This window comes from Cavia porcellus, unplaced genomic scaffold (assembly GCF_034190915.1).
Source record: "Cavia porcellus strain 051 isolate PalLab524CR breed Dunkin Hartley unplaced genomic scaffold, mCavPor4.1 scaffold_24, whole genome shotgun sequence".
Classification (NCBI taxonomy): domain Eukaryota; kingdom Metazoa; phylum Chordata; class Mammalia; order Rodentia; family Caviidae; genus Cavia; species Cavia porcellus.
In genome coordinates this window covers 50,421,680-50,444,124 of record NW_026947507.1, presented here as the reverse complement: position 1 = coordinate 50,444,124, position 22,445 = coordinate 50,421,680, and the positions used below count along the sequence as shown (strand labels likewise).

The 22,445-nt window shown below is 44.0% G+C and overlaps 1 protein-coding gene across 2 annotated transcripts in view; it reads right to left on the bottom strand.

Moving 5' to 3' along the window:
- The window catches only part of Rnf217 (ring finger protein 217), a 100,414-nt gene that overhangs the window by 34,644 nt on the left and 43,325 nt on the right, over positions 1-22,445 (bottom strand). For both annotated transcript variants that reach the window (XM_063235041.1, XM_063235040.1), the window contains one exon: positions 4,273-4,506. In XM_063235041.1, the coding sequence (XP_063091111.1) occupies positions 4,273-4,506 (234 nt within the window). The remainder of the gene's footprint in view (positions 1-4,272; positions 4,507-22,445) is intronic.

Sequence of the window (22,445 nt, the reverse complement as noted above, 5' to 3'; positions counted from 1 at the left end):
ATTTGAAAAATGTCTCCCTACTACTGTTTATCTACCTTCTATTTTACTCTTCATTTATAAACATTTTTTGGGGTTTCTTGTGTTGGAGGAAAAATTGTGGTATTTAAGCTTATCTGACTTACTTCACTTAATAATGGTCTCAAAGTGCACCCATGAATGCCTGGCTGTATCTTCAGGACACAGCAGTGCTCCACCCACTCATCTGCTGATGGGCACACAGGCTGCTTCCAGGGCTGCGTGCCACTGTACACTGCCATGAATGGATACTTCTCAGAAGTACAAATGGGCAATAAATACATGAAAAAATATTTGACATTTCTCGCCACTATGAGAAATGCAAATTAAAACAACTCTGAGATTCCACATGACCCCAGAGAAACTGTCGTCAAGAAATGAAGCTGTAACAAAAGCCGGTGAGCCTATCAGGGAGAGGAACTCATCCGCACTGCTGGTGAAGGGAAATCAGTGTGGACAGTCCTCAGAAGCCTAAAGCCAGGAACCCCATCTGACCCAGCCGTTCCCTCCTAGGCCTCTTAGAAGAGTGAAAGTCACCTCATGCATCTCACCTGTCCCTTCCTGACTCCCACCTGCTTCGGCAATGGTGATGACAGTCACAACCCCTTCTGCTCTCAGAGTGCGGCCTCCAGGTCAGTCCTGAGGCTCAGTGCTGTCTGTATGATTCCATCCAACCCTCACCATGGGCTGAGGACGTGGGTACCATCACCGCCCCGAGGGGGAGGTACTCGAGCTCTCCACAAGGTTGCAGGGCTAACATGCGGCAGGTGGAGGGTGTAAAGCTAGCTTGAACCCTGTTCGTCTTCCTGGGTGAACTCACATCATCAGGTTCCTGGGTTCACTCTTTAGTGACGCCTCCTGATCTCTCCTATCCTCCCATCCTTCTCATATGCTGACAGCATCTCCCACCTATTTTATTGTAGTCCAAACTGCTATGAAAATGTCAGCCTCTTATTAATGCACTCAGTAGATAAATCCTGAATGAATTCCCTGTGCGACACAGTGCTTGTTGCCAGCAGTGAGTGAAGCAAACCTGGGCCTCCTAGAGATGAGTTAGAAAGACAGACTTAAGGCCAAGGCGCCACTAACACACTGTAAGACCCCACATGGTAACTGCTACGAAAAAGCGGAGGGAGGGCACTGTGAGGCCTGCAGGCATCTCATGAGCTCAGGGCAGTTGCAACCTCCACATTGTTATGTTCCCACCATTAACCTGTTCCCTGCACTGATAAGCAGCTGGTGTTGCCCTAATACTCCAGGGAAACTATTTAGGTTAGAAACTGCATTGCTAATGGGACACTGAAGGCAACCTTGTAGCAAAGGAAGGAGAGAAACACAAGGAATTCAAAACAGGCTCAGTTTCACACAGTGTGAGAAAAGCTCTATGCTGCAAACACTTGCCAGGGGAGTTGCCCCGGTTGGGGTGACCTGGAAGGACACAACAGGCCTGAGGGTCCGCCTCTATTTACAGATGTAACTTGTTTATCGTCTTTCTTTCTGCCGGGTACAGAAATTTCAACAAGTGGTCTTTACAACAAACTATTCAAATGGAACCCTAGAGACGACATTAGAGATGACATTCATGAGAAGCACTCGCCCAAGCTTTAAGATCACTGAGACATTTTCTAACGAGTTTAACCTAATATAGTAAGTGCTTCTGAGCTCCCAGAGAAAACTGTAATAAATGCCCAGAGTTATATCTTAGATCAAGATGCTCTAACTTGGTAAGTCAAAAGTAGTACTACTTAAATAAACATCAGAGGAATTTATCAGTAGGTACAAACCCCTTTAAGGCTGTAAATAATAAAAGTCTCTAATCACTCAGAAATGTCAGACTTGAGCAGTAACCTTTTTTTTTCCTTGTTATTACCAATTTATCACATTTGAGTTCTTGAATTTGCTACTCATAAAAGTCATGGTGAGCTACACCATTTTGGAAATGGGCTTCATTACTACAAAGACTGAATTGTTTAAAAAATATAGCAAAATAGAACGTGCTCATCAAAATGAAAAACTGAAGACCTTTCTGTCACTTCTGGGTGTCTACCGCCACCGTGTGCGCTGTGGGGCTGCCAGGGTGGCCCTGTCAGTGCCCTCCTTACCCATATTGTCCAGGCAGGTGAGGGCCTGTGAGGCCAGCATGTCACGGTAGAGCCTGGGGTTGAGTGGTAAGTAATACTACGTAAATGTTATGTGGGAAACATTAAAAATCAGTGTCCGAAAGCTTCCCTAAAACGCTGAACAACACACGATGAGAATTTCGTACTTCTTGTGCTATAGGTTTTCTCTTCTAGGAGTAATAAGGAGCAGCAAAAAAGTAATGCTCATCATGGTGGTTTTACTTATAAAAATTTGCTTCACAGGGGTTTGGTTTGGTCTTGGCTTTTTGAGAGGGTGATTTTTGAGGCAGGCTGTCAGTTACATAGTCCAGGCTGGCCTCAAATGTGCGGTGATCCTCCTGCCTCAGCCTCCCAGAGTGCTTGATTAGAGGCTTACATCACACACCTGGCTGCATATACGTTTTAATTACCCCAAATTCCACAACACTAGAGTCTCACTTTTCATGTATCCCATTCTAACCATAATTTAGCAAACTACCTCTATTCTAAGTGATAGAACACAAGTGCTCCAAAGGCAACTCATCCGTCAGCATTAACAGCCTAGACTGGACTAAACATAACTTAGAACAGCCCCAAGATACACAAAGCCAGGTAACAGCAGTCCTTGATGTGGGCAGTATCCCAGGAGCACTGTACAGTTTATTTTCATCACACAATGTTGTGACCTCAAAAATGATGGGTTTACGTAAGATTAACAAAAAAGCCTTTTTCCCTGACAGTTAAACCTTAAAGAAACAAGCCTGCACCAAAATCATAGGGAAAAAAAGGAAAAATGAAAATCGCTATGCTAGTTAAGCACTTTCACTGAGCAATCAGTCACCTCGGGGCTCTGAGTAAATGAGAAATCCTGAGCTCACTGCTGCCGGCACGGGGGAGCGCCTGCCAGCCTGCTCCTCATGGGGCTGCAGGACCAGTGATGCAGGGACCCCTTCGCCAGGAGCCTGGCAGGGCTCACCCAGACTGCAGGCTATGCCCAGCAGTCCCAGAAGCTAGGCAAGCTGCCCCTAGCCACACAGAGAAACTGCTCCCTGCCCCACAGCTTTCTGCTCCCTCTACTGCAGCCCTAAGCCATCTGCTGGGGTTTAGACACCTGCAAGATGAGGGTCCTGGTATGGCCAGGCACCTTGTGTCCCCAAGATTTCCAAGTAAGGCAGAGTCTGGGACAGACTCCCGCGGGGCTGCTGTGTGGAGACTTCCAGGACCCAACACGCCTGGGCTTGGGAGCACCCACAGGTGCTACTCATCCTTTGCACCACCACCTGCCATTCCTGCCATCCTGGCCCCTCACAAGGGTCCCCAGGACCCAAGGACTATGCAGATTTATGAGATTTTGTTCATTTTTCCAAACACACCGAACCGTCATAACCTTAGAGCTTGTGTCCCTCTCATCTGCTCTGGTTCGGGTCTTGAGTGTCCCCAAAAGTCCATGGTGGGCAAGGCTTCCTCCCCGAGGTGCTGCTCCTGGGAGGTGGTGAGGAGGTGGCCTCTCAAGTCCACTGGGACCCCTCCTGTCCCTGTCTCTGGGCCAAAAGTGTGGCTTTGCACTGCCTGGTGCTTCTGCCCGGGCCACAGCCAACAGGACCAGTGGTTCACAGACCATACTTCCAGCCCCGCATGCTGGACAAGCCCTGCCTTCCCGAGCTGACTGTGGGTAACAGAAAGCAGACCTAACACCTCATCAGGCCCCAGGGAGCAGGGGCCGTGCCACGTCTGCCTTCATGTCCCCTACATGGAGCACAGCACAAGCACAGGTGGGCACTCGACTGCTGCTCAACAGTGAGCTCTACTTCCACGAGACTACACCGGGCCCACCGAAAAGGTCAAGTTCACGCTTTCAAAAAATCCTTGGAATTTATGTAGTATTTGGCAACAGTAGTAAAGGTTTGCTTTCCAGAAAGGTCTGCTTTCCAAATGCATTATCAGAATAATTTTCAACACGATTAAAGTACAGGGAAAATTGGAATATAATCCTTAAAAACTCTTTGCACGGGCCTCCCAAAGCACACACTGTGGGAACCCCAGGCAAGACTCAGGCCCTGGGCAGGGGTAGGCAAGGAAGCCCAGGTAACTCTGCCCCGGGGGCTTCTCCAGCTCTCCCATAAGAAGGCATTGGACCCAGCATGGGGCACATGCTTACTTTGTATTTGCTTTCTGATCTGGAAGGAGTAGGAATATGTCCTTTTTTCTTAAAGGTTGTAAAGTGCTTGCACTGAGGACATGGCTTCGTGCTGGAATCAATTCGGCCAAGTTCCAAGAAGTACTTGTACTTGATGGAGTCTTCATGAGTTAGGTTGCAGACAACAGTTGCTTCTTCCAGGAATTCAAAGCACTCAGTGATAGGGCATTTGATTTCTACTTGGCCAAGTTGTACCTAGGAGAGAGAGCAGATGGGAGAAAACAAGGAGGCTCCGGTTACTAAGTTTCTTTTCCTTTTTGCACATGGTATCATTCATTTCCTGACCCTATAAAGGGCTGTCTTCCTTTAAGATAACACAATGACTGGAAACTACTTAGACGCCTGCCTCAGGCAGCACCATCATCAGGATACTTCCACAGTGCCTTAGAGGCAATCGTAGGCTTCTCGTTCCACTGGTGAGTTTAAGGGGACCTATGCAGCAGGCCCCCCAGGGAAGCGCATTGCCACCCTTCTGGAAGGGCAGGTGAGGCAGCCTTCACCCTGAGAGGATTCTGGGTTTTCAGTCTTTCCACGGAGTATTTCAGCCCTAATCTTTGGATACATCTGACTACTTCAAAAGGATCAAAGAGGGATCCTGTGAAATACTTACACATACTATCTAGCAGTTCACACACCACTAGCAAAGTAGAGTACTTCTCCCTGAGGTTTTTCATGCCAACAGCAAAGTAATAGCTCAAGTCATCACATTCTTAGGAGCAATTAAGAAAATGAATCCAAACACAGAGGTGTAGAACAAAACAATTCCTTAAAAGATCTGGAAGCTCCTGGGGTCATTTACAAAATTAATTTATTCAGAGGCTCATAAAAGCCAGCTCAGGAAACAAAAGTGGGCTAGTGCAGAATGCCCTGGTCAGTGCTGAGGTGGGATGCTACAGCGGCCGGCAGGAACAGCTTCCAGCACAGTGCACGAACGCGACTCCTTTTCAAAAGCCATGGGAAATGCACAATGTTGATGAAAGAAGACTGCACCACTCTCTGGAGGCTGTGACCAGGATGGCACCATCCAGACACAGAACCAGGACGCGGGGAAACGTCCACATGGTCACCATTTTAAACTCGTTTTTCACCCAGTGACCGAGCACATGCAGATGGCGGAGAGAACAGACTGCAGTGGGGTAGGAACGGGAGGCGGGAGGCGCTCACACGCAGGCCTTGGGGGCCATGAGGAGGAGTCTAGGTTGTACCTAAGGCCCTGTCACTGTTTGAGGACAGGAATGTATGGCCCTGATTTTAAGAACCATTCAAGTGGACCATGGTGGTGCCTATCTGTCACCCAAACTCTGGGAGGCTGAGGTAGGACCAAAAGTTGGAGCCCAACCTGGAAAACGTAGTGACTTAGCTATACCCTGTCTCAAAATGATTGTTTTGTTTTGTTTTGTTTTTTTAAGGCTGGGGGCTGTAGCTTAGTGCAGCCTCTGGGTTCATCCTTGGCCATTAAAAAAAAAAAAAATCCCGCAAGTTCTTCAGGGAAAAAGCACTGAACTGGAACAAAAGAGCAGGCTGTGGGCGAAGGGTTGGTGGCAGCCTCTTCATGTCAGTTGTGCGGGTGGCAGAGAGGGCCACTCAGGACGGGACGCTGTGTGCTCTGGGAGTGGGGCTGTGGGCTGTCTCAGGAGTAACAGAGGCTGTCTGTGCTTCTGGGATATAACCCGATAGTTTTAAAGGACTCTAGGTAGATACTGCTGGATGGCTAAATCAAGCTAATTAATATACACAACACTGCATGTCATTTCTCATTCGTAATAGGAACACTAAAAACGTATTAACTCAGTGTTATTCAAGCTTACAACACACTGCTATCAGCCACCGTGACCATGATCCATAACAGACTCCGGAACTGACTGTGTCTCCCTCAAACTTTGCATCCTTTGACCACCATCTCCCTATTCCTCACACTGCATCCCTAACTGGCCTCACATAAGATCATTCTGCTCTTGTGTTTCTATGAGCTGGGTGTTACTTAGATTCCAGTGTAGCTAAGGGTGTGCAGTGTTTTCCTCTCCCAACACCTGTTGGGTGGATTCCACATCTCAGCTATTGTGGGCATCTCTGAAATGCTCATGGGAGTGCAAATATCTCTTCTGAATATTGGTTTCATTTCCTTTATTATATATTCATGTCTTTTGCCTGAGAAGCCCACAGTAGTGAAATCAGTGGACCATACAGTAGCTCTGAGGAGCCTTGTGCTTTTCTCCGTAACAGCAGCGGTAATTTGTATTCTTGCTGTCAGAGGGCCAGAGTTCCTTTTCTGTTCCAAAAACGAATCCACTTGGAGAACACCCTTTCCTCTCTGCTGTCTTCCAGGTAAGATTAACACAGGTTCGGCTAAAAACAAGCATTCCCTTTTCTCCATCCCCTTAGACCCGTACCTTTCACTTTTTTGGAAAGAGCATTTTAAAGCGTGGGAGGTAACACGCTGCCTGGCTTTACCTTTCGTTTTCCTGATGGCTTACAGAGGCCAGGCATGTTTTCCATGGACTGCTGCTCATCTGTCTGTCTTCTCCTGAGTGGAACACAGGGGATTTGGTGACAGACCACACAGCAGGAGGTGAAAGGCCGAGTCCAGGAGGACTTTAGGCTTTTGTATCAAACATCGTGGTGGGACTACTACTTATGAAAAACTTGTAATAAAAAACAGTTCTCACAGATATAATATTTGCCGGAAATTAGTCAATTTTTATAGCAACAGGCATAAAGATCACTGATACATCACAAAAATACACAGAGCTCCCACAATTTGGGGGGTGAGACAGAAAGCCTGTGACATAAAGGAAATTAAGCCACGGGAGGGTCTTGATGGAACCTGAAAATGCAGAAATTTAGTCTTTTTTGCTTCTTCTCCCAATCTGGAGTCTGATGATATGAAATTACTTAATAGTTACCCAATGTTTTCCAAAATATATTTTATTAGAGATAATTAAGAACGTATACAGAAGCTGACCAATTGGTACCTTGGGTCCTTTAATCTCACTCTCCTTTTTAAATAGTTGTCAACTGCTGGCCCTCTTTGTTTCTCCTGTGCCCTAACCATGTTCCTCTCAGATCATCCTGAAGCAAACAGCAAGTATTACACAATTTCACTCATAAATGTTTCCCTATGAGCCTAAAAAAATGAGGTTTCTCAGAATCATAACCATGATTTTTAAAATATCATGTTATTTCCTAAAATATCAATTGTTTAGTGTCAAATTACAATCACCTACCTTGTATACTCTTTATGTTTAAAACAAAGTCATTCTGCCTTTCAGCTGTATTCCATGCAAATATTGCTACTTGTATCACTGCAAAATACACTTTCCAATTTTTCTGAAGAACAGCATGTCTGTTCTTGCAGGAAAAATTTACTTAACTCTAAAACATTCTCCAAGGTGTTAGTAAGGGATATTATTATCCACTTTACCACCTGAGCTGCATGGCTAATTTACCACCTAAGAGAGCTCAGAAGTCATTTAGTGATTCAGCTGAAGGGGACCTTTGAAGTGGCAGATTCATTAGCTAAATTCTCCAAAGAAAAAGACAGAGAAAAGTATAAGCCTTGGGCCCCGAAACCCATCTGTCAAGTGTATAGTTAATGACTTTGGTCTTGGTTCAGAGTGTTCACGAGAATTTCCAGGGCAGCTTGGTCTTTTGTTCACTTGACACCAATGGACATTTCCTTCGTTCTGAGAAAGAGAACTAGCATGAAAGAGGAGAAGCGCAGACCAAACGGTAACGGTAATCACGGAACACACAGTCCCTGCTGCCGGCGATGCTCTGGTCCCAGCACTTTGCGTGCACGCGTTATTACTCTGTGGAGCCCCACAGCTGCAAATCCCTCTGCAGGTCGTTGACCCCCACACCTCTCCCAGCAGTGAGTGCAGGAAGACGGGAGCTCTACCGACACGCTTTGCAGCTAATGCAGCACCCTGCAACAGATGCCTTTGCATCTAAGAAACAGAATGAAGAAAAACACAATTCCAAGTAAGATTAAGTGTGATGAAAACCACTCCTAGGCACGTGAAGTAAAAAGGACAAAAACCAAAGAAAAAAGCAGTAATAAGCGACCGCATGAAAGAGCCGCCTGACTAAGTAGAAAACTTCAGCTCCCGGTGCCTTGCTGGTAAATTCCACCTGGTACACGAGGGTGAAATAAGACCAACATTACACACACAGCTGCCATCAGGGAAAGTCCCTGGCTACGAGGCCACACAGCACAGAACATTATGGCGACTTCACGTGGGTGGAGAACCCTGTCCACCTCAGTGTAGCTGGAAGTCAAGGGAAGAGAAGAAGTAAAGGAACAGGATGGGTCCCAGAACCCCTTCAGGGGCCTGGCCCAAACTTCAATACAGGGGCGGGTGTGGGAGGGAGTTCACAATCCAAAGCCAGTGTGAGGTTTCTGCTACGGCAGCCTGCATGGGCTAAGCTAGTACTGCACTCTTGATCTAAAGGAATTAAGCAGTAAAACTTGTTCCACAAGATACAAGACTAACGGTGAAGCCACAGGAATGACAAAGACGTGCACAGGAACAAGCATCCAACAATGCAAGGAGAGAGCACGGAGCAAACCAGCCTACACAGACACTTGGTAGACTGACAGGAGCTGGTGGTGAGACACAGGTGTGCAGTGCACTGTTCTGGGTCACTTATCTGCCCATTAAAACTCACAGATTCACGTTTTCCTGCACTTGACCAGTACAAGTGATACCTCAGTTCATGAACATAATTCTCTCCTCGGTTGTAGTCACAAACTAAACTGGATGAGCGCCAAATCAAATTTCCCCATAAAGTCAGCATTGAACAAAACCACTGAATTCGGTTCTCGTCTGACTTGGTTTGCGACCAGAATCATGGAAAGGATCAAGTTTGTGAACCGAGGCACCACTGCAATTATCCTCACAGTTCTCTTCCTTGGTGTACTGGCATTTTCTATGCCTCTGCTCACTTCTTCTCACCTCTACTTCTTACTAAATCCCTTTGCTGTAACGAGTGCAAGGATGAGTTTTACTTCAGTACCCACGGATGTACTGGATGCCTGTCAAGGAGCCCTGGAGATGCTTTGGGAGACTTAAAGATGAACACACTGCTGCTCTGCGGTGGTTCTGCTTCATTAGGAGACAGGACAGGCATCAATAAGCACATAGTGAGTCCGGGCAGGAAGCACACAGAAATAGCGGTGGCTGGTCATGGGCCAAGCCAGGGAGAATGAGAAGGATCTCACTGTTGACATCTAGCTATAACCTGGTCTTACATAGAAAAAAATAAGAAAGAAGCGACACAAAGCCATAATGTTAGACAAGGAAGCGTAATGAAACTATTTACATAGTAAGGATGTGACTGCATGCCTCAAGAAACCTGGGCTGAGAGCCAGGAAGGAGGAAGCACTGAAAACTGATTTTCTAGGCTACAGAATGACTTCCTTCTTTCTTACTGTTCTGGTATTTTAGGTAAAATCTTGGCATTTATTTGTTTGGTTTTGAGGACTGAACCCAAGGCCTAAGCTACTGCCCAGCCCTTTCTTTCTAATGTTTCATTTTGAGATAGGCTCTCACTGCATTGATACACTGTTCAGGTGGGACTGGAACCGGTGGGCCTCCTGCTGTACCACGCAGGTGACACAGAACTGACAGCAAAGGCAGCAATCAAGTCTCCAACTTGGTCTTGAAAACAAGCCAAGACACTAACAAGCACTGGCTGGTTCTGCTGATGGAACCCAGATCTGAGCAATCTGGTAAATATGTTTCTAGTCTGCATTCCCTGCCGCAGCACTGATGAACACTGATGAACTCGGGGCTCTGTCTTGACCTCCATTAGCACACCGCACCGAGGGCACCTGCATCTCAACTGAACTCACTCACTGGATGGCAGTCCTCCCCAGGCGTTCCGCTCACTCCCAGGACACAATCTTCTTTGCATGCAGCTGATCTCAAAGCAGCTTTCACATAAAAAAACCAAAAATCAAACAAAAAACTTAAAAACTTTCCTTCTTCAGAATATTTTTTTTAAGAGCAACAAAATGACTCCTGGGAGTTGATACTTCCTGGATGGAAGTTTTGACATTTGAATGAATTTGCTATTTCCACAAGTCTTGGTATTTTGAAATTGGCAAGTACCAGTGCTTTCTTGCACATTAACACACTTAAACATAGGCTTAAACTTAAAAACAGCCCTCTCAACAGAGCCTTTTCATACCAAAACAAAGTACGCTTGTGCACCATCTACCCATTCCCCAGTGGTCTGTTCACTACCTGGAGATTTTAGATTCAATAATGAAAGAAATAATTTCCTTTTTTCTTACTCTTGCATATTATTCCCAGATATAAATACTGGTTGGTGTAGAGAAATCAAATTTTCCTATGTCCTAGTAGTTGAACTGAAATGTATTTGAACATGAAAAGAGGAAAGAATGTATGTTTTTAAAAAACTATATTCTCTTTTGGTGTTGGAATTTTAATACCGTCAATGGAGGGAGGAAACAAATTCCTTTAAAACATGACTGGGGTAGGGACTTACTTAAAATCTTACTGTAAAGTCTGTGACTAGATGAAAAAGTTCATTGCAAAATGTCTTCATGGCCCGTAAATAAATCTGGAAAGACATGCTCTATTTTAACTGAGCCTTTTAATTTCTTTGGGTGATTGCAAAACAATTAAAATCTCTTGACTTTGCTATTAGCCAACAAATGGTAAACATTTCCTGATGCATCGGTGCTGAGGTAGATCAAAAGTGAGTTCTTTAATTGAAATAACAATTCACTTTTAAAAACTGGCTAAGATAAATAACCTATAGGAAGATACAGACCTCATGGGAAGACTTAGGTGAGCAGGAAGAGTGCTGGGAAACACCACGATATTTAAATGTCTTAAGCACATGGAAGTGAAAATTAAATTGTCTCAAAAACCCTTACACCCTTCTCCTGTACATGAAACACAGGTACAAGTATAAAGAGAACAATTACACAATTTCAGTGTTTTTATGTAGTATAATTCACACTATTTAACATCAGAAAAATGATATCATAGTCACTGAGCAAGTTCACTTAATAAATACAACTAGGCCCCAGATATTATTTTTTACCAGTGAAACTATTACTACTATATGATTAACTAATTATGTTGATGGCATTATGTTTTATTTTATTTCACATTTATAAATTTCAGTAAGGAAGACAGATTCCAGTGGATTGGTTACTCACACACCGACAAAGAGCTGCAAGCCTTGTCCCAGGAAGTGGTGGCTTTACCGCACAAATGTCTACATAAACAACTGCTAGCACTCTAGAGTAAAGTCCCCAACTGTGAACCAGCAGAAACTTGCCATGGCCACAATGCACTGGATGACAATGAATGGCGGGCAGCTAACCCTGACTGACTGTCCCATACTTGCCAGGCACGATTCTAAGCCTTTCCACCCATTACCGAGTTATTCCTGATAAAATCTGACCAGAATACCAGGCATGGGAAAAGGTCGCACATACAAATACACTGAAGCTTCATTTCACACCCAGTGACTGCCAGGTCCTAGACCGGTCACCACTGGGACATGGCAGACACCCATGCAGCTGCAAAATTAGCCTCAGGGTAAGAAAGAGCACCCAGGGCCACTCTGTGCAGGAGGATCGATGAGCACAAGCCTTCGTGCCCCTCAGCCCTGGAGATGAGACAATGGTCTTTGTGTGTACCTAAGCTGCTGTCACTCAGGGCAATCTTTCTCTGGAATCTCCCAGGTCGCCTCGCCTCTCGGTTACTCACGTGCATCTCCTCAGGCCCCTCTTAACCTCTCCTGTCACCCAGTGGTGCCTGCACCGTCACCAATCTCGCCTCCTACTCCAGGTGCAACCTGGGGTGGTCAGCCGAGAGCACCTCCAACTTCTGTTCCCCACTTGGACAGCAGGCATCACCACCACCCTCGGAAGCAGGACTCCCAGGATTCCCAGGATGACCATGTCCACCCACCTTAGGAGCACTCATCTCCCCACGAGCACCCGCACACATCAAGGCACGCAGCAACACAAACCAAATGTCTACAGGAACCTGCAAGCCTTGGTTTCTAGCTTTCATCCTCCTTCCACTGTCAATCAAGCTAATAGATTTTAAAATACTATTTCTGTCTCCATGTCCACACTGAAAAACCCACTGCTGCCGCTCTCATCTCACTCACTTTCTGTCACTCTACAATGCCCATAGGACACTGGTAACCTGCGTCTCTGTTGAATCCTAGGGTATCGCACCCTCTTGGATCTCTCATTTCTTTTTATCCCTTTTGTACTTTTCTGGGTCTATCTCCTAAGGCTTCTGAGGAGGTTCACAACAGACTGTCATCTACCTGAGTGTCCCTCTCCTGTCCCTGTAGTTTCCATTCTACACACCCACTGAAAGCTTCCACAGTAAACCAGAGCCCAGATCTCCAGACTGTACTTTGGAGAGCTACATTGACATCCCTACTTGAAGTCCACTCGGAGGACTCAAACTCACTGGTCTAAAACCAAACTCACCCTCCTGGGTCTCTGGGACTGGCCAGTGTCCTTCAATGCTCTGAATTATCCCACAGTGTCACACAGAAAGCAGAAACAAAGTGTGACCTTCTGACTTCCCCACCTCACCACTCTCTCAAATCTAGCAAAATCCTGGGTTACTAACACTTGGAAGAACCCTTTACATATTCTGGTCTCTATGACCACTAAATCTGGGTTCTAGAGTATTCTTTTTATCTCATGTACTGATTTATTTGTGGTCAAAGCACTTAAAATAGGCTGTCCAAGATTTGCGAGTGTATCATTCACGGTCATTAGTGTCAGCCACCGGGATGTTCCTCTGAACTTCTGAGCATGCTCCTTCCCTTGGCCAGCTTCTCCCCGTGTCCCCTCCCACACCTGCTGGAAACCACATTCTAATTTCTGCTCTGTGTTTTTTCAGATTCCACATGAGTGCAATCTTGCGACGATTCTCCTTCTATGCCTGGCCCATTCTACACCATGACGTCCTCTAGCTTTATCTATGGTGTCGCCAATAAAACAATTTCATTCTTTTTCAAGAGGTTTCATTGTGTATTTATAACATATTTATTCATTCACTCACAGTTGCCAGGCTGTTTCCACATCTTAGTGGCTGTGAACGTGGGAACACAGGTTTTTCTTCAGTGCACCAATTTAGTTTCTTTTGGTTTTACAGGCCATGGTGGAGTTAGTGGATTATGCTGTAGTTTTCTTTTTAATGTTCTGAGGAGAGGCCATGCTGTTTGTCACAGTGGATGTACCAACTTATATTCCTACTACCAGGGTAAGGGTTCCCTTTTCCCTGGGTAGTTCTTTCATGACATGTCATTTTTTTGAAATAACCAATATCCTTGTGCACAAGACAGAGTAAAAACACCCTCGTATGTGAAATAAAGACCCAACTCATGACCTGGCCTCCCTTCTGGGCTATTTCCCTAGCTCTTTCCAGTTTGCCTCTAGGCTCTTTTGTTCCCGACATTTTATTCTGTGTACACGTATATCACACCTTAATTTCTTGTATCTGGGCTGTTAGACATACTATTCCTTCTGCCTGGACCCGAAGGATTTCAGTAAGAGAAATGTGTGTGAAGGACATCCAGTAACCATTTCACACACACTTTTCTTACTGAAATCCTTCAGGTCTTAGCTTAGAAGACAAATCTTCTAGATGACTTTCATGACTTCTCAAAAGTACATCAGGTGCTCCTATTAATATATGCTTCTGTTGCAAAATGATGCTAATTCAAGTAATTTTATTTATCTTCCTCTGGAAAAACTGTTTATTTCTTCTATTTACTCTGAACTCTTGGAGGGCAGGAACCCTGCCTGGCTATTACTGCATCTCTAATACTCTACCACCTGGAAGAAGAGTGCTTAAAAAATACTCATTATAATTCCAAAGGTCAGTAGAAGTGTGGGGTTTTCCAGGTACGGGTCAGATAGAAGTGTGCGGTTTTCCAGGTACGGGTCAGATAACAGATCTTCAGTCCCAGGGGCTCGGGGTCAGTTTGAAGCAATGACCCAGAGGTCAGAGAAATCATGCTAACACTAATGGCAGGCCAGGAAGGTGTTTTTGTCCTTTTGTTTTGTCTAGTGTGAACCATGGCCCTGAGGGAGGAACAGTCAGTGTCTGATGCTGGACTGTTTTAAGGGGCTCTGGAGGGAGAGGTGACCAGCAACAGCCTTTATCAGTAGTTACAAAAAGATTAGAAAGGATCAGTCTTGGGGCAGGGACCTCATCCGTGCTGGAAGCCCAGCTTCACAAAGAGAGAGCCAAGCCTGTGGCTTGCTATGGCCCCCAGGCTGCAACCAGTGTGCTAAGGGAAAGGGAGGGCAGGTGCAGGAACCCTTCTGATGCCTTCCACCTTGGCCTCCTCTCTGCCCATCTTTCCTCATCCAACTCTCACAGACTGTTCCCCAGATGCTGAAAAGACAATGCACTGACAGGTGTAAGATTTTACGAATGCCCTACTTGCCAAAAGCTTATTAAAAATTCAGTGGGTCTCTACTGTGTGTAATACATACCCACTGAATAATCTCATCATTCTATGAGAGAAAACAGAAACTACCCCACCCTAAAAACTTGGTTCAATTTTATAAAGGAATCTGGAAACCAGAACAGGGGAACTTGGACTTTACATATTATCAGCCAAATGCTGCCCTTATGAATTTCTCCATGCATCTCCTCTTAGGATTCACTGTGCTAATTTTGTGTGCCTGCTAAATTTCTCGTGGCCGCTCGCTCGCCACGCAACACCATGCAAGCCCATTCGTGATTATTAGCACCGTCACCCACTATTCCCACTGCCTGTAACACACCCACCCTGAACCCCTAAACACATGCTGCTTCCAGTTTAATGCTGTTTCAATAACCCAGGATGAATGACTTGGCACACAAAGTTTTTTCAGATATTTCCTTTGAATAGAGTCAGATATTTCAGATATTTCCTTTGAATAGAGTCCCAGAACTGGAATTATTAGGTCAAAGAAAATGAGTGTTATAAAAGTCTTATCACATATTGCCAAGCTACTTTCCAAAGGCCACATTTACTTATCCATCATAGTAACCAATGGATTATATTTTGCTCTGAGGAGGACTATTATTAAAATAAAACAAAAACAATACCAAAAAATCTTCCCAGCTTTTGCTTTTAATCTGGTAAGCAAAAATGGCAATGTATTATTTTAATAATGTATGTGCCTGGGCTGGGGATGTAGCTCAGCTGCATAGCATCTGGCTGGCAAGTGTGAAGTCACGAGGTGGATTCTAAGTGCCAAAAAAAAAAAAAAAAAAAAAAAATATATATATATATATATATATATATATATATATGTGTGTGTATACACACACACACACACACATATGTATTATTTTACTGATTGTAAATTTTATTTGTTGTCTTCCCTTTTTCTGGATTGTCCAGCCACAGGTTGACCTTTGATAGCCACTACACAGGTTTCATCGACGTTATATAATTTACTATGTGACATAAAAACAATCTCCAGTGAGACAAACCAAAGCAGCCAGCCTCTAGCCAGAGTCCAAGCCTGAGCAGATGTTTACTTGGCAGTCTGGCTGAAGTAATTAGCATCAGAAAGCAAAGCAATTAAAAAGACCATGCAAGCAGCTCTCACATCCCCGAATCAGGCCCTAGGAAGGTCCAAACCATCTGGATGACTGGGCTTAAACCCTCCACTTGGAGAAAGACTACATGACAAGCACTTGGCCGAGGAGGGCCCTGGTACAGAGGCTTGCAGTGAGCCTCATGCCTGCTCCTCTCGTTCTGTTGCACTCTCAAGGTGCACTCTCAAGCCTCTTACCCACTGCTGCCCAGCATGTGCTCCTCCAGGGGGCATGCACCGCATTTCTTTAATTTGGCATTCTTGGAAACATACGCTCCACACAGAGCAAGTCTTCACTGAAATAAACTGAATGCAAACTTTAAAACCTGGGCGGACATCCGCTCCTCCAACCAGAAGGTGTCTCTTCACGGGACCAGCAGGTGTTTGTGGCTGTGACAAAACACTGGGACAGAGGGAAACCCAAGCTGGACACTGGCACAGACAGTGCAGCATGTCCCAGGCAGGTGGCATCTCAGGCTTCTTGGGTCCTCCTGTCGGTGCTCCACTTTGCCCCTTGGCAAGTGTGACTAATAGTATAGGCAAAAGTGCCAGCTCACTATTCTAATGGATCTTGTTTTAGCAGACGATTTTTTCCTTTTATAAAAAAAATAAAGAAAAAGGGGAAAAAAAAAAAGATGCTTTTCCAAGGTGATTTTCAGTGAGTGTACAGTATACTTCTGCTGAAACTGGGAACATGTGCAGTGCTGTGGCGTGGCCTGGGCATGGATGAACTGAGAATGAGGAGACGCCTCAGGGGGAAAGACAGGCCACAGCTGGGGACACCTGGAGACTTTCTGGACAGTTTTCCTTAATTAGCATCCTCTGTTGCTCTGCGGGGGGGTCCTTGAACCCCTCCCAAGGTCCCGCACAAGTTTCTTCCATTGTCCACTCAACTCCTTGCTTGTTCTGATAAATCGACTCCTTGCTTGTTCTGATAAATACGGGCTGCCCTACAAGCTCTGCTGAGGGTTTCACTTCTCCTGAAGCCCTAAAGACCATGTCTCATTCCTTTGAGCCTTCACTGTGCACCCATTTGAGGGGTTGGGGATCTAGGCACAGATCCCAAAACACCTCGGGGGGCAAGTTAGGAAGATTTTGATTTTAATGTCTTAAAATGGTTTCAACATACATTTCCCAACACTTATCTAACACCTAACCCATACATTAAGAAACAAACTGACTGCCTTCTATTCTACACTGTTTTCTGCAAAATAAAAACCAAATCTTTGTATTTAGCAAAGCATTTTCAAAGCCCCTCTCAAAAAAAGAACATATAACTTGGCCATAATCTAGTAATAAGATAAGATTACTCCACCTCAAGGTTAATTAGTTCAAAAAATAAGAAGACTTTATTTAATAACAATACAATCATCTCATCAGAAAGCACAGGTACAACATTGTTACCTAGTATAAATTCCACATTGTATTTCCCCAGTTGTCCCAGAAATGTTCTTTGTAGTTGGTGGGGAAAAAAAAAAAAAAACAACTAATCAAGGATCACACAACCCATTTCTCTGTCATTTCTCTTTCAGGTATTATCATCACCAGCTTTTAATACAGTAATTGATCTTTAAAAATGTGAAAACCAAAGGCAGCTGTTTTGTAGAACACCTCATAGTCTGGATGGGTCAATTCCCATTGAATATTTTTGGTGCCGTGTCCTTCCCATGGCCAGATGAAGACACACATGGCCTCAGTTTACCCAGTTCCCACCAATCTCACTTGGACCACTGGGCTCCTCTACCCTACATAACTGACACGGGTGTATCTCAACTGCCCCGGAAGACCTCCAGCCTGCACCACCCTGGAAGAGAGGGGACCGCTTGGTGCTCTAGTCTGCAGAGGTGAGGGAGGTGACCTTCCTCCTCTTTATTTGCATTTTCCACAAATCCTACTACTTTGAGCCCCACAACACACCTTCTGACCGTTTGGGTGCTATCCTCACCCAGGACTTTCTGGGAGCCACAAGGGTGCAGCTAGCATCTTTCTTCTTGGTACCCTTTCTTCAATCACCTAAGGTTTAGAAAGCTCTGTCAAGTCCACTATTTCTCTGGCCACTTCTCTCCTAAAAATGAGTATGGATTTCTGGTCCATTAGCCTTTTCCTTTGCTCTTCATTCTTGCGGGTTAAAACTCTAGTTTCATTCATGCTAAGCATTTGGAAACCTCCAACAAAACAAGAAGTCATAGTTTCAGTGAGAATTCTCGGGCTGAGGATATAGCTCAGTGGTACAAGTATCTGCCTGGCAAGTACAAGGTCCTGAGTTCAATTCCCGGTACAAAAAAAAAAAAAAAAAAAAAAAGAAAATTCTTAAAGTCAAGGATATTTGTCCCTGAAATACAATGAGGTTATTCCATTGTATCAGACTGAGGTATAAATTAAATAAAATTCTGAAAAGCCAGTAAATAATTATACTTTTTTTACCTAACACTGGTGCCCCCTGGATTTCTATCAAAGCACTTGAGTTCATAAAAACAGAAATAATTAAACTTTCCTCAAATGTAAGGTGAGTCTTGTCCAAAACAGTACTTAAAATGTTGCACAAAATACAGAATCAAAGAAGAATTTCATGGTTTTGTACTGACTTTAATCTGTGCTAAAGCCAAAGTAGGGAGCCCCTGTACCATGTCTTTATAAATAACAGAAAGCTTAACAGTCTCACATCACTTTCAAACTTGAACAGCCATTATTAGAGACGGCTATACTTACAGTAACCCTCTGTTGATTATGTACTACTAGAAGATTGGGTGTAAAACATTTTAAATGCATTAGAAAAATCTGATCAATGGAAATAGATAGTAACTTCTATTGTAAAGTGAACAAAATACTCATGTCTCCATTATAAAGGGATTAAGTGCTTTCCTATATCACTAGCTATGTAATTCTATGCTTCATTTTTATGTTTTGCTGCTGAATGTGTTAGATCATTTATCATACTATGCTTGGGCCTAGTGATTTGAGTACAATTTGAACAGAAAGATTAAAGGATATGTTGTCCACACTGTAAAAATATACATCCAGTTAAGCATTAATAAATTCCCAAAATCGAAAAAGACCAAAAAAAAATCTCAAAATCCAATGATATTTGAAACTACACATAACAATTAAGGAAGGAATTAAATCTGTCTTCTTCATAGGATTACAGACACTAGAGCTAAGTTTAAATACCTATCCATGTAAATAAGACCGAAGTATCAAATGGGGGAAAAAAGTGTGTGCATCACATAATAAAGTTACTTATATACAAATATTTTCCCCTTTGTATTTCATACAATCATACAATAATTGTGTCCTATACCTAATTTATAATTCCACAGACCAATCTTAGGGCAGTGCATAATGAGACACACACAGCCGTAAGAGAACACCTGTAGGTTCATCAAAGCTAACATCGCTGTTTTAAACACAGGCTCAAGATTAACCCCCTCATTTCATTTCTCAGGGCAAGAGCAAACAAAACACAGCATAGCTGCTTTGTCTAAAGAGGAAGATATAGCTCAGGAAGAAAGAGAAACATTGTTTTCTACCTGAAATCCCAAGGAAACTGTAGAAACTGTGTGACTTTTCAGATAAAACACATTCAATGCCTGGAAGACATTGTTGCCAGAAACGGTTGCAAAGCACTTTTGCAAAAGTGTCTGCACCTGGCATGTCACTTTCTTCACTACAGCTAAGACTTCTTACAGCCAAAGGAAAAGTAAGGGAAGCATGTTGCCTGCTCAGGAGAGCCCCACCACAGGTACAGGATCCTCAGCAGAGAGGCTCAGGAAGTGCTGGCCTCTAAGAAATTCCTCAGGAACTCAGAGCCCGCGGTGTTCACAGGGGCTCTGCCAAGCAAGCATTCAATCCCAGACTTGAGAAAGAAAGGTGGGTTTTTAGCATAAACTTCATCATGTGCAGAAACAAGTGGGGCGCAGGGATCACCATCACTTAGGGACAGCTCCCATCAGTGTGAGTCACTGCTGCGGCTCCTTCCTGTTCCCATGCCAACCACGGGCCAGCTGGCGGGGCAGCTTCCTAAGGCCAGCAGAGGAACCTCGCCATCTCCTTCCTGCAGACGCGCTTCAGAACTAACCGAGGACTGAATAAATCAATTTCACAATCCGCGGAGGAGTCCAAATTCAATTTGAAAACAGCTGTTGGATCACTGGATCTCCTTCACCCCTTTTAAAAATTCCTGTCAACACTACATGCTCTTTTGGCCCCTTAATTTTCTCTGTTCTTCTTCACTGTAGAATCTCTTAGGCGTTTTCTATATTTGTCTTCATTTTCTTACCTATAATTCAGCATTTAATATTTGTGAAAAATTTCTTAAAATCTAGAAAAATACAAAGAACAGTTAAGTACATTGTCCTATCCAGTATCACCTCTCCCTCCCTCTCTCCACCTCTCACTTTAAGCATCTCCCTTTTTTCACATCCTATTTCTTCTTCCAGTGATACCCATCGTCACTATTGGTCAACCTTCTTATATGTCCACGTTAAAACACCATTAATTCACATACACAATCAACATGCATTGTTCTGTGTGGTATTTTTTAGATTCAACATGTTTTGAAACTTGCTTATGTTGGGAAACAAAGATTTCATTTTTATCAGTTGAAATGCTGCATTGTATTTTATCACATTCCGTATTTTGTTAATCTATTCTTTTACCAGTAGACTTTGAGGCTGTTTCTAAGTATCAGTTCTTACAAGTAGTGTAGCCATGAATATCCCATATCCTTGTATATATTATAAATATGTATAAATGAGTATCTCCAAAAGTGAAATCATTGAATTTAGGGGGGAGTTACGTGTCTTTTAAACTTTCAGAGCATGTAAAAAGCTGGAGTATAGAAAATAGAACTACATATAATAATACCCATATTTATAAATGTTTATTGATGCAGTATGTATTTTTATAAACTGTTATAACGTGCATACATAGAATGAAGTAAAAGAAGGATCGTAGTATATTTATGTAGTCATAACTTGACATCTCTGCTTCTTAGATCACAACCACTTTCCTTTACAAAGCACCTACATATATGAGTGTTCCACTCTGTTTACCTAAGTTCTACCCTCCAGCACTAAAGCTTTCTGTGTGTCCTCTATTATACCATCCTAGAACATCTTACTGTATTTATGTGTGTGCATTTCTATTTATTTCTTAGGAAAATTGGAAAACTGCTAACTCTCAAAGTATGAATTTTATAAGACACCTAATAAATATAAGATATGGCTACTTTAAAAATCAACACTCATTTTCTGGAGATTTTTTTTTTCACAGGGATAAATACCAATACACTCAGGTTGATAGTGTTCTAAAGCTGCCGCTTCAGAATGCAAAGTTCGTGTCACATTTTTTTTTTTTCCTTTTCTGGAATATCAACAGTTTTAAGTGACCTCATATGACTCACACGGCATTTATTTTGCTGCCTAGGAAACTACACAAGTGGTGGTCTGGGGCGGGTGAAAGATGAAGCATCCAGAGTACAAGGTTTGCAGTTTTCTGGGAGACTAGAAGCATGGAGCTGGGAAATTCACAGCCACAGGACCGCTTTGTCCATGCCCAGGGGGCCCCAGGAGTGAGTATGAGGAGCAGTGTCTGCAGGACTTTTAAGAAAGCTTTGGATATGCTCAAGGGTTCAACTGACACAGGATGGCGTCCTCAACATTCCCACATTACAAAGCAGGTGGGGCCTCACCTTGGTCTGAAATGGTATTTGCTTTTAATTTTAAAAAGTAATTTTCCTTCCATCACTAAAACGGGTTCTTCAGCAAATGGTACCCACATAAATGAATGAGTCTTGGGCACTGGGTTTGGTGCTCAATTGCTTCTGGCTGTAATTAGTGAAATTTCAGTTCTCTCTTAAGTGTGATGATCCCATCTGCTGTCACCATGTGCCTCAGAAGTGCACATCCACTGTTCGATCAATAGCTGTGCTCCGTAATTTAACCACAACATGAAGCAGGGGGAAGCAAGCCTTTCCGTGAGTCAGTGATCTTTCCGTCTGTTTCTTATCCACAAGAACATGGCAGAGCTGTTCCACAAAACTTGGAAGCCCCCTACCCACCCTGCCATGGCATTCAAAGCACAGCCTGGCATGCTCCAAGGGAAACTGAGTACCTGTTAGGCATCGAGGTCATCAACATGTAAACTCTCTCCACCTGTTCTACTATGGGATGCCCATGAGAGCTGAGGACCATCCGGACTTTCTCAAGATGGCCCATTTCAGCTACAGCAGACGCTGTCCCCCGTTTTGGGAAGTCCCGTGACAGGCACTGCCTGAGCCGCCCAGGAAGCAGCACCCTGTGGAACTACATACACACAAAGCCTTAAGTTTAGCACAGAAACCATTCTCAGTCAGCCACCAGCAGACACGTAGACATCTCAAGTGAAATAAATCCCTTCTGCACGTGGAGACAGTCTGGCAGGATAACCTGTGCATGTACCCAAGACAGTGCTCTGTCCAGGCTCCGTACGAACACATGTGACAAATTAGTAATAAGAGCAGCCCTTGTTTGCTGGGCTT